Below are 11334 nucleotides of genomic sequence, written 5' to 3'. Positions count from 1 at the left end.
GCAACAAAACTGACACCTTTTTACAAGGAGTAATGTTTGCATAGACCGCAATACCTGCAGTCATAATACAAACAAAAGACATAACTCTGATAATATGCACTGTCCTTGAAGTTGATTGGTCCACACCCGAGACAGCTTTCCTTAGAGCCTAGTCTCACATGGGTTGGACCAGATGACGCCAAAAGGCGGACAAACTCAAGGACAATGCACCATCAGAGTATGAGAGCTCGGGGCAAGCATCTACACTATGGGAACCTCATTTGCCAGTAAAAATATGATAATTGGTTTTTTACCCTTCTATCTGGCATTATGACTGCAGGTATTGCGGTCTATGCAAACATGACTCCTTGTAAAAAGGTGTCAGTTTTGTTGCCAGATAGAAGGGTAAAAAACTAATTATCATATTTTTACTGGCAAATGAGGTTCCCATAGAGTGTATATGTGGTTAATACGCCACCAGCATTAACCAGGGTGCCTGCTGGGGTTGTTCATGTTTTTGTTTGTTGTTTGTTGCGGTTGCACCCGATTCAAGAGCCGAATGGCTCACAGGGCTATACCTAATAAATGAACTTTGAACTTTTTTAACCAATGAAAATAGGGGTCCCCAATGTACGTCGGGGTTAGGGACCAGAAAGATGCGACCTCTAACGAAATTATGTATATCGTGGACTTCCCCCTCCCCCCCATAGAAATACATGTTAATGGGGGGGATAGGGACCGTAAGAGCGTAAACATTGACTATGTGATGCAAAGCAGGGCAATTTCTCCCATAAGAAACAATGGAATAAGGTAGAGATAGGGACCGTAACTTAGGCAAATGTTGTTTCATACCTAGCAACCAAAATACGTACTTGACATGTACAGAATAACCTGTACGATACAACACATAATGTACACATATTTGTAACGAATCATTTTTTTTCATATAGAAAACGTATTTGACATTGTAAAGCAAATAATTAAACAGAAAAACATTTTGTTGCGTAAAGCACAATATTAAGCAGTATTGTAACACGATTTTACCTTAAGCTATAGTTTTTGTTACCTTGAGTAGATGAGTTGTGTTGGGAGAGGATTAAACACCCATTTACGACCATACCCATATTTTTAAAAATGATTTTCTTAAGTTTTTCTGGAAACGTATCAGCACAGCAGTATCTACGTTGGCACCGGCCGACTCTCTCCGTATTTTCTCGTCCTTGAACGATATCGTGCCTGAAATCTGTAAAACCATCCACGGGCGGCCTTGAATGGTTTCTCTTTCGTTGCCTTTTCCTCTCCCCAACTCCTTTCTCAAGTCCTCATACAAGCTTGGGGCCTTCTCCTGAACGAGGGCTAAGCTTATTCTTTGGTTCTTTCGGTAACGTCACGTATAAAGATAAAATAATAAATTAAATTAAATACTAGCATACGACGTTTCGATTGCAACACAAGCAATCATCAATCGAAACGTCGTATGCTAGTATTTAATTTAATTTATTATTTTTATCGTTATACGTGACTTTACCGAAAGAACCAAAGAATAATTCCTGCAGTCACGAAAGCTCCAAATTAAGTTTGAGGGCTAAGCTGATCGGCGTATTCTCATACTCTTTGGTTTTTTCGGTAAAGTCACGTAGGTAAAAAATTAAATTAAATAAATTAAATCACGACGTTTCGGAGGCAACACAAGCTTCTGTCTTCCTTGTGTTGCCTCCGAAACGTCGTGATTTAATTTATTTTATTTCTTTTTTACCTACGTGACTTTACCGAAAAAACAAAAGAGTATGGACCCTTGCAGTCACGAAAACTTCAAATCTAGAATTACGGCGTATTCTCGTTGTGCAGATCCTTGATCCACAAGGCCAGCCAATCGTTTAATTTTTTCCCACGATAGCACTTCTTTGCCGTGTAATTTTAACCTCCGAATGCTTTAAAAACATTCCGAGCTTTACTTTCTATTTCATCAGCATTCTTCACTGTCGTACATACACTCGTTGGGAGGAAGATTCGAATGGCGCCCGATATCAATCGCACCGTTCATCATTCCTACAACACTTTATCACTTCCATTTTAACATCGAGCGTAACACTATTGCGCTTTTTCTTATGCTCACAACCTGCACTGTCACTAGCACTACGCGTGCTACTCGTTGTTGAAGGTTCGCGATGATGTTTTGCAATAAAGTCCACGCCAGAGGTCGCAATCGGGTACCCGATACCCGTACCCTACCCGTACCCAGCTGGGTACGGGTAGCCGTTTGCGACCCTGGTGCGGCTGGGTACGGGTACGGGTAGGCCGTGAGTCACTGGTGAGTAACCGTTTGTAACTCATTTCAGGTAGGGTACGGGTAGGGAACGGGTACCCGTACCCGGCTGGGTACGGGTATGGGTACCCGTTTGCGACCCTGGTGTGGCCGGGTACGGGTAGGGGTAAGGAATCAAAACCCGTTTGCGACCTCTGGTCCACGTCGATTACAAGGAGCACTTGCTACATTAGTTGGAGAACACGATGGGACTGAGAAAGGTGGCAGCGCACGTGCGAAATACGAGTTGGACAGTGTTTTCAACTCGGGTGAAATTAGTTGGAAAAGCCGTAACACGACTCTGTGTGCGGGGAAATTTTACGTTGGGCTCCTCAAAAAGTCAGCGACGTGAGTGCGACACGAGGTATATCGAGACGACATATCGGGCACCACCTGTACTGCTTTATAATGGTAGAAACACAATATACTGAAGCACTAAGTTAAATACTGTAGTAAATTGCAAAATAAAACCATAGCAACACTGTGTCCATTTGTGCAAATCTAGTTTTGTTTGTTTTAACTTTTGATTGAGCTTGGCAATGCATATTAAACAGTTAAACACTGGAACTGAAGAAACCAAGATAAATAACAGGAGAGTGCTTGACATTGCACAGGGGTGGTAAAAAAATACAGTAAAGGGAAGGAACTGAATATACAAAGAGGGCCACCCCACAAAACTAAACAGCCCTATAATTTTAAACGCACTCAAGTCACTTCTTGTAACTACAACTGGCCTCGTGAAGAGCCAAACGTGACTGAGGCGTGTGTTCTCATGTGTGGCCCACCTGTGAAGGTATTTGCAGGTCCTATTTGGCCCTTAGTAAGGAACAGCTTCCCCATCCTCGGCAGCTCATCCCAACCAAGTGTCTCGACGCACGCAGATCCCGAAAATAAACAAATCCCTTCCTCCTTTCCCAATGGCGTCTCAGTGCTGGCAACTCCCTCCAAATTGTATTCGAAAGATCTATTCAACCCTCGATATGGCAAAGACTCCTCACACCTGCGCTATCTCTTTAGCATCTCGAGAATACTAAGTATTTCAAGACACGTGCCGATACCAAAACCCAAACCTCCCTTTGCGGTACCGGCGACTGGACTCCCCGTGAGCTCAGATCACACCAGAGGTCGCAACGGGGTACCCGATACCCGTACCCTACCCGATACCCGGCTACCCGTACCCAGCTGGGTACGGGTAGCCGTTTGCGACCCTGGTGCGGCTGGGTACGGGTACGGGTAGGCCGTGAGTCACTGGTGAGTAACCGTTTGTAACTCATTTCAGGTAGGGTACGGGTAGGGAACGGGTACCCGTACCCGGCTGGGTACGGGTACGGGTACCCATTTGCGACCCTGGTGCGGCCGGGTACGGGTACGGGTAAGGAATCAAAACCCGTTTGCGACCTCTGGGTCACACCTGCCCGCCGTGGTGCATGCGCAGGTGCATTTTCATGTTTCCTACCTGCGAGAACGCGCGGCCGCACACATCGCACGTGTAGGGCTTCTCGCCCGTGTGCGTGCGGCGGTGTGCCTTCATGTTGGAGTAGTGCGCAAAGGCGCGGCCGCACACGTCGCAGCCGTACGGCCGCTCGCCCGTATGCGTACGCTCGTGCAACCGCAGCCCCGAGAAGTGCTTGAAGGCACGGCCGCACAGCGCACAGCGGTACTGTCGCTCGCCAGTGTGCGTGATCCAGTGCTTCTTGAGGTTGCACAACTGTGAAAAGGCGCGCCCGCACACCTCGCAGCAGTACGGTCGCTCGCCCGTGTGCGTGCGCATGTGCCGCTTCAGGTCGTCGGTCTTGAAGAAGCGGCTGTCGCAGTGCAGGCACTGGTGTGGACGCGCCTTCTCAGCCGACGCCGGCGCTATTGTCGTGGATTTCTCAGGAGCCTGGGACTGCGACGGACTGTCGCTGGACCCATCACCATCGCGGCCACCACTGCACAGAGCGGGTTGCGAGTTGCTCGTTTCGGCGGTGGCTGTGTTTTTGTCGATGTAATTGTCTTCGTTGTTGAAATTTTCATTGTTGTAAGCATTGTCGTTGATGTAAGTGTCGTCATTGTTGTAAGCGTCGTTGTTGTAATTGTTGTCGTCATCGTTGTTGTAATGGGCGTCTGGGAGGTTAAGGTTTTCTCTGTCGTTGACGCTCAGCTCCAGGTCGTCACCGCCACTTCCTCCTTCTCCTTCCGCATTCTCAGCTGATGATGCAAAGCACAGAAGGGATTTTGACTGTCTTGAAGGGCACGTTTGACATGGCTGATAATTGAGAGAAAGTTTCACAAAGAGATGAGCCTAATGATGACAATGATCCTAGAATCCAATCTCTGGCAGCTGAGTCTGAAATGTGACAGATATTTAAAGTAGGTCTCAGAGAAGATCGTGTGGAGTAGTGAATGTAGATTTGAAGCTTTCGTGACTGCAAGGATTCATACTCTTAGGTTTTTTCGGTAAAGTCACGTAGGTAAAACATTAAAATTAATAAAAGTAAAATAAAATAAAAATCACGACGTTTCGGAGGCAACACAAGCTTCCGTCTTCAGGTGGAACCGTCACAGCCACGACAGCTGTATCGGTTCCACCTGAAGACGGAAGCTTGTGTTGCCTCCGAAACGTCGTGATTTTTATTTTATTTTTATTAATTTTAATGTTTTACCTACGTGACTTTACCGAAAAAACCTAAGAGCATGAGTAGTGAATGGTTAACACACCTGGATTTCCAGCCATAGTTAAAATCAGTGGCAAGTGATATCTGAGTGGTCCTGCCACCAACCCACCCCCCTTTCACCAACCCCATTGATTAGCGTGGTGAGGGTATGGTTAAACGAACCCTATAACTGACAATCCAGCACATCAACACGTCAGCAATCAGATTCACAACCAAATGGCTCTCAGACCACTCAAGTCTGGACTTAAGGGGAGTTATATTATCAATAATAAGTGGAAGTGAAAGCTGTGTGCTTTAACAGGAAATACAATGAGGGCAATATGTTGGCAGAACAATAAGAAAACAGCAAATGCAAGTTTAACAGAGGTAAAAAAACAACATTATCGCATGGGGTTGATCACAGTATGGAGTCGAGTTTAACTGCAAGGTGTCACATGAAATCCAATAGCAATGCATTTAGGTGGAGAAATGCCACTTGTTGTAGAGCTTCAAGGTTAAAATTTGGCAGGCCGCCCTGGTTAATACTGTGAGTGTATTAACCGTAAAATATCAGCCGGTTTTTGCAATACTGCAGTGGATGTAAAAATATTTTGTGATGCGATTTAAAAAGAGCAAGTCATCACGTGCGCTGGCGTTATGGTTCAAATGTTTTCAAATAAAAAATGCACGATAAAAATTGCGGTATTACCAAATTCAATCTCTAAGAATGAAACATATCGGTTTGACTGTCATGACGAACATTACCCTTTGTGGGAAAGTGCTGCCCTCTACCAAGACTAAAGTGCTGTCTCTATTGCGATTGCAGAGGTAGCTTTGTGACAAGAATGCAGCTGCACTTTGGAAGTTGGGATGCCCTTCTAGTGAATAGTTCCCGTTGGTTACTGGTTAGGTTACGAACAGGATTTGCGAAGATCGCCCCCCATTTCGTCCCGGATAAGAGGAGTTTTACTAAATTCTAAATCACATTAAGCACTGAGCCTACTGTTCATTCGCTACTTTGTATTTAAAGGTTCTGCCATCAGCATAATTAGAATTTATATTACCTTGATGAATGGAGGAAAACAATACAAAAATATATCCGTATTTCTGTCCAAAATGTTGTGAGTGTACCTGAACCAAATATAAAAAATGCTGGTATCTAGTTTTGTGTGCCGTTCTCTGCTGTTCTGCGAGAGAACCAGAAATATTATTCCATCTCATGAGATGTCTATAGCACAATCTGGATAGAATTGTGGCGAAAAGATAACAATAAAAAACCATCAGCCACACTCACAAGTGAGCTGCTCATCGTCAGGAACGTCCATCATTGTGGTCTTCGTCATCATCACCCCTTTCAGCTGGGCCCCCGAGAAGCCGGGTCTCGCTCCGTGCTGCTCCGACACTTGGGTCACTCCTAGAGGCAGAAACGAATGCGGCCGTGAGCTCAACTGGGAGCGCCGAGAGGTTGAACGCTGAGCCCAGGGGCTCAAGATTATAGTCAGGGTCAAGGTTCCAAAGTGAGTCTCATTGATTGGTGATGGAGAAGGAAATTTGAGGAAGGCGCGAAGACAGAAGAGCGTTGAGGCGCCCTAGGTTCGTTTAGGGCGGTAGGGTCGTGTGATGAGTGTTATCTGACCCCGTCCTGGGTGTCCCCTTCACCAACCCGCACGAGCCAGTGTGGTGAAGTATGGACAAATAACCAGCATGGCCGGCACGACATGGGGAGGCCTTTACGCAGTAATCTCCATATATATAAAAGTAAAAAGTTGTGAATATGTGTGTCTGTTCAAAATGTTTAGCTTACTTCCCGACATGCAACAAACTTGAAATTTGCCATGTGGGTACTTTCCAGACTGTACACATGCAAAAATGTAAAAAATACACTTTAGTTTTTTTTGAGGGGGGAGGGGGAGCTCAATAATGCATATATTTTTGCACGGCAAGTGAGCTGTGACATCACATCTGTCATGTGACCCGAGCACGTGGAAGCGTAACGCATTGTAGTGTAGTGGTTAGCAACCCGAGTTCGATTCCCGCTCATGGCCACCACCGGTGACGATTATTTTAACCGGTCCTGGGCCCTCCACTAGGTCGACTCAGCCTCAAACGAGTAACTGGTGTGGTGTGTGAACATCGCCACTGGGGAGACAAAGGCGGCCAGGCGTCGTGAATCCAAGTCCCGGGCGAAGCCGGGTAGTACAGATAGTTACTTAATATAATGAGCCAAGAATGTCTGTGTGTCACGCGCGTGACGTCACTCGCCGTCGACCAGCCCCCCTCATTAATAATCTTGAACAGGTGGGGTCCTCCACATGGACCCCTCCCTCCCCCCCCCGTCATTAATAATCATGAGCGGGTGACGTCACTCCATATGCCGCACCCCTCCCCAATAACCATGAGGGGGCGACGTCACTCCACATGCCGCACCCCTCCCCAATAACCATTAGCAGGTGACGTCACTCCACATGCTGCACCCCTCCCCAATAACCATTAGCGGATGACATCACTCCACATGGGGCAACCACAATCCTCATTAATAATCATGAGCTGAACAATTTTTCTATTTAATATTTCAGATTTACTGCAATATACACCCGTCCTTGGACGGGCAAACAAGCTAAGTGGATTGATAAAGGTCTGTAAATAACTTGCATACATTTACTACTTTTGCAGTGCAGTGCAATATAATATCATGTATTTATGTATTACAGTAAACTGTAGAGTACTATAACAAAGTGAATTTATAAAATGAACACTTACCTTCATCCGAGTCCTTATGTTCAGTTTTGATCTCGTCCCAGGCCTCGACCAGATCCTCTTCAGCCTGACCTGTACAACAAACACGAAGAGATGACAAAAAAAATAAACCTTATTTACTAGCCCCTTTTGCCCGTCCAATGACGGGTGTATTGCAGTAAATCTGAAACTTGCAAGCGAAAAGCAGATCGCGACGTGATATTCATTGCATTAATGCGTGTGCAATTTCTAAGGGCGCGGTGACACAGACCTTTTTCATTTAAAAGTTATAATCCCTTGTTCATCATGATCGTCCTTTTTACTTCGATGTCTCAATAGCGTTACGGAGATCGTGTTACGTGAAGGTTCTGCCTTTGTAGTGAGGGTCGTAAGCTGTATTATGTCAGCCTACTTTATATATGTTTCTGTTGTAAGCAAGTGTCAATGATGAGTGTGGTGATTTTTATAGGAATTAAAACTACATCCGTTGTTTTCCCATAATTGCCTCCTATTACACCAGTACTACTGTCACCAACACTGCCCTCAAAACCACCATAATCAACAATGCAGCTTATACTACCATACAACCACCACTTACAACATCACTAGAGTACTTACCATCCCCACAATCTTCACCATCCCAACCACCGCTGTCAGAACCATCATCACCATCGCCACCATCACCATCATCATTACCACCACCACCGCCACCTCCCAACCTCTGAACGGACAGCAGCAGCTCCCGGCTCAAGCCGCTGAACAGAGCGAGCAGCACGTCCACCAGGCCTCCCAGCGTCACGTCGCCGGGGGCGTCCCAGCGCGACGTCCCAGCGTCGTGGTGCTCGGCGCCTTGCAGGGCCTTCACCACCTGCCGCAGCACGGCGTAGAAGCCGAAGGGCAGGCGGTCGCGCGCCGCGGCCAGCAGCTCGGCACGCACGAGGCCGTCCCCGACGCAGGCGCGCAGGACCCCGTAGTCCCGGATGCCGAGCTCCGCGTCCATGGCCCGGGCCACCTCCTCGTTCACGCCCTGCGCCTCCAGCCACGCCGGGAAGTCCCCGCTTGGCTCCAGCGCCGGGGTGGCCACCGCGCACGCCATGCTACGATTCAGCTGCAGAGAGATGGTTTGGATATAATCATGCCTTATGTGAGATGCTGTCGCCAAAGTTATTCATGGTTATATAAGATACGAAGATGAGGTATCAATATTAATGGTAATATTGTCCACCTTAGATTGCTGACAACAGCGATTATAATGTCAATGTACTGCAGGAAATATAAGCAAAATTTAATAGAGAATGCATCAGATTACCTTTGAGAAAAACAGGAATCACGCACAAATTCACTCAACAATTGGGAGATATCTGTCAGAGCGAAACAATAAAACATATTGGTGCATGTAAACAGTACAGCTATTGATCAGAATCAAAATAATAAAATCGATATGTTGGAGTGCTTTTAGAAGACAGAACTTTGTCTTAAATAACGTAAAGAAAAATATTTGTTTTAATCTATGAGGATTACCTGCTGTTTGGATCAAAAACGTAAAAAAGTATGCACTGCAAGGAGAGATGCACAAGAACAAAACAAAATGTTAATGATAATTGTTTTATTACCCTTTTATCTAGCAACAAAACTGACACCTTTTTTACAAGGAGTCATGTTTGCATTGACCACAATGCCTGCAGTCGGAATGCAAACAAAAAACATAACTCTGTTAATGTATGCACTGTCCTTGAAATTGATTGGTCCACACCCGAGACAGCTTTCTTTAGAGCCTGGTCTCACATGGTGTTGGCCAGATGACGCAAAAAGGCGCACAACTCAAGGACAATGAACCATCAGAGTATGAGAGCTCGGGGTAAGCATTTACACCATTGGAACCTCATTTGCCAGTAACAAAATACAACAAATATATTCGAGAACACGCAGGTTAAATATATAATTGACAGTGAAGAAAACCAAATGAGCTTTGGCAGGAAATATCGCTGGAACAGTTGATGGCTGGTGGTCAAGAATAATACCACGGTGGCAGCTAAGGAATGGAATGGGTCCGAAAGAGCGTCCACGCAGGAGACGGTGCCATTAAATGTTCAGCGTTTAGCTTAAACCAGAGAAGAGTGAAGACCGGCTAGATAGGCCCTGGGGCTCCCCTGGATCGCCGTCCTTCTAAGGACACGACCAGGGCAAGCCAGTGGCGTGGCCCCGAGAGCCCAGAGCCGATGCTCTTGTAAGAGCCGGTCTGGTGACTAAGGGTGCCGTGATCCTAGCTTGGCCAGAGCTGGATCAACTAGCCTCCCCTAGCTCTCGAGTGGAGAACCTGGGAGTAGGCTAGCCGGGTTAGAGATAGTGGGGTCTCCCTGTTAGACGGGTGAAGGGGCCGTTACCCCTTCGAGTGTTGTATACATTGGCCTGTGCTGAGTGAAACGTTATAATAAATAAGTGTGCCTCCGACTACGTCGTCCACGTCTCATTGAACCTACTACATATATGCTGGACTTGGTGGCGTCCAAATGTGGCTACATCACCTCCAGGCGTGGCACAGAATCGGTGAAAATTTGAATCGAATCGGGTTTGTGTTGTGCAGGCATCATCAACACGCTTGCATTTCACAATAGCCGAGACCCGATCTCGGAAGCTAAGCAGTGGTGAAGCCTGGCTAGTGTTTGGAAGGGCACCCACAGCACACACTATAAAACGATGAAACAATGTATTTTTTTTAAACATTTGACCATATAGGGCCCACTGAGGAATACACATCGTTCATGGCCAACAAACCATAGCTCAATGAAGCGGCTCATCATGTGGACATTTACAAATTATAGCAGCCAAACACTCTAAAACGTACGTTGATTCTTGAGTGTGGAGGGAATACACCGGCGCTATAGACCGCTGCAGAGAGACACATCTGGCAACAAAAAACACCGCACTGGACTTTTACACTCCCCCCGCCTTAGCCAACACGCACTGGACCAACGTGGTGAAGTATGGTCGAACAACCCCCCCCCTTCCCCCCACCCCCTCCACACGACGTGGGTATGGGACCGCCCCGAACCCCCATCATCCAGCAGTGGAGTGTGGTGGGGCCCATCGATCTACGGGTTCACTACCCCCTGAAGCGCCTTGCAACAGCGAATTGTTTATTAACATCGGCGCCTCGGCCCCGCGTCTACCACTCACGTCGCTAGGCCCTGGGCAGCAGTGGCAGCAGTAGCAGCAGCAGGAGGAGGAGGCGGTGGCGATGGCTGTGGAGTTGTTTGCGAGACGCGGGATGGATGGGCCCCTTTGCGTTTCTTCGTTTCAACCTCCGGATTTCCCCTCTCGCGGACTCCCTCGGAGTGACGAAGGCCCCGGACCGTGGATGAGATCGGCGGGGGGCCCCGGACCGTGGATGAGGAGCGCGGCGCCCCGGACCGTGAATTCCAAAGGGGTCCCAAGTGGAACAAGGGGACTCCGCATTTATTTAAAAAAAACAGCAACCATTGTAATACTCTTAGGTTTTTTTCGGTAAAGTCACATAGGTAAAAAATAATAAATGAAAATAACTCAAAACAATAATAAATGAAAATAACTAAATAATAAAATAAATTACTAAATGAAAATAACTCAAAATAATAAATGAAAATAGCTCAAATCATTTTTTTCCTACGTGACTTTACCGAAAAAACTAAGAGTATGAAT

The 11334-nt window shown here is 46.6% G+C and overlaps 1 protein-coding gene across 2 annotated transcripts; it reads right to left on the bottom strand.

Annotated features, from left to right (window-relative positions):
• Positions 1-304: 304 nt before the first annotated feature.
• On the bottom strand, positions 305-11108 carry LOC144717300 (uncharacterized). Of its 2 annotated transcripts, XM_078592769.1 has the most exons (6): positions 10834-11108; positions 9178-9212; positions 8275-8764; positions 7681-7749; positions 6215-6334; positions 305-4474 (listed from the first exon to the last, which is right to left on the bottom strand). In XM_078592769.1, exons 3-6 carry the CDS (start codon positions 8750-8752, stop codon positions 3690-3692), a joined length of 1452 nt encoding a protein of 483 aa, XP_078448895.1. In that variant the 5' UTR covers positions 8753-8764; positions 9178-9212; positions 10834-11108; the 3' UTR covers positions 305-3689. The 2 variants fall into 2 exon arrangements, with proteins under 2 accessions (XP_078448895.1, XP_078448894.1); XM_078592768.1 differs by lacking the exon at positions 9178-9212 and having other exon boundaries at positions 10834-11107.
• Positions 11109-11334: the final 226 nt, after the last annotated feature.

Source organism: Lampetra planeri, chromosome 3 (assembly GCF_965212315.1).
Source record: "Lampetra planeri chromosome 3, kcLamPlan1.2.h2, whole genome shotgun sequence".
Lineage (NCBI taxonomy): Eukaryota > Metazoa > Chordata > Hyperoartia > Petromyzontiformes > Petromyzontidae > Lampetra > Lampetra planeri.
Note: the sequence above shows the minus strand (reverse complement) of the source record. Positions and strands in the feature narration are given on the sequence as shown.

Excerpts from the sequence above, each read along its gene's own strand:
- LOC144717300 (XM_078592769.1), bottom strand. The coding sequence starts at position 8,752 with ATGGCGTGCGCGGTGGCCACCCCGGCGCTGGAGCCAAGCGGGGACTTC. Across the intron at positions 7,750-8,274 it reads TGGTGAAGATTGTGGGGATG|GTCAGGCTGAAGAGGATCTG; the intron begins GTAAGTACTCTA and ends TTTGTTGTACAG. Across the intron at positions 4,475-6,214 it reads TGACGATGAGCAGCTCACTT|CTGAGAATGCGGAAGGAGAA; the intron begins GTGAGTGTGGCT and ends TTGCATCATCAG.